The sequence below is a fragment of the Poecilia formosa genome, unplaced genomic scaffold (assembly GCF_000485575.1).
Source record: "Poecilia formosa unplaced genomic scaffold, Poecilia_formosa-5.1.2 Scaffold537, whole genome shotgun sequence".
NCBI classification, from domain to species: domain Eukaryota; kingdom Metazoa; phylum Chordata; class Actinopteri; order Cyprinodontiformes; family Poeciliidae; genus Poecilia; species Poecilia formosa.
The window spans coordinates 91,852-92,462 of NW_006800476.1; the positions used below are offsets into that span (position 1 = coordinate 91,852).

Sequence of the window (611 nt, forward strand, 5' to 3'; positions counted from 1 at the left end):
AAAATGTATTCAGTTTTACAAGAAAATTAAGAAATTAGAGATTCTCACCACACATCAAACATTAAAACAACAAAGATGACAGAGTAGCTCCACTAAGACAGCTGATCTCTCAGCAACAATGACAGAGACAAAAGGAACTGGGACTAAAATACACATTTTAACCAACTGGACCTCAGATCACTGCTGACTATTTCAGTTTAATGAACTCAGCAGAGGAGGCATCAGAACAGGAAAGGGAGAAGTAAAGACCAACTCCAACATGTAGCGGCTGAGTGAATCTGGTCTGGACTCTGTGGAGGAGAGTCATGGTTTTAGAGACGCTGTAGAAAGACAGAATACCTGCTGTGTGGTCCAGGTACACTCCTATTCTGGAGGAAACTGGACCTGGTACTGGAGTTTCAATGTTGTTGTAATAAAATGTGTAACTGTCTGTGTAACCATATAAAGACCAAGATTTGTCATTGAATCCAAAAGCTTCTGTTCTGTTGATGTTCTGGTATGAAACGGCTACATAAACTCCACTCCCAGTTCGCTCAACCTCCCAGTAACAACGTCCAATGAGACTCTCTCTGCTCAGGACCTGAAAAACACCAGAGAATCTGTCTGGATGA

The 611-nt window shown here is 41.6% G+C and overlaps 1 protein-coding gene across 1 annotated transcript in view; it reads right to left on the reverse strand.

Moving 5' to 3' along the window:
- Positions 1-573: 573 nt before the first annotated feature.
- LOC107834168 (E3 ubiquitin/ISG15 ligase TRIM25-like) overlaps positions 574-611 on the reverse strand; it is a 1,474-nt gene continuing 1,436 nt past the window's right edge. Inside the window, exon 2 of the mRNA XM_016664999.1 lies at positions 574-603. Within this exon, the coding sequence (XP_016520485.1) occupies positions 574-603 (30 nt within the window). The remainder of the gene's footprint in view (positions 604-611) is intronic.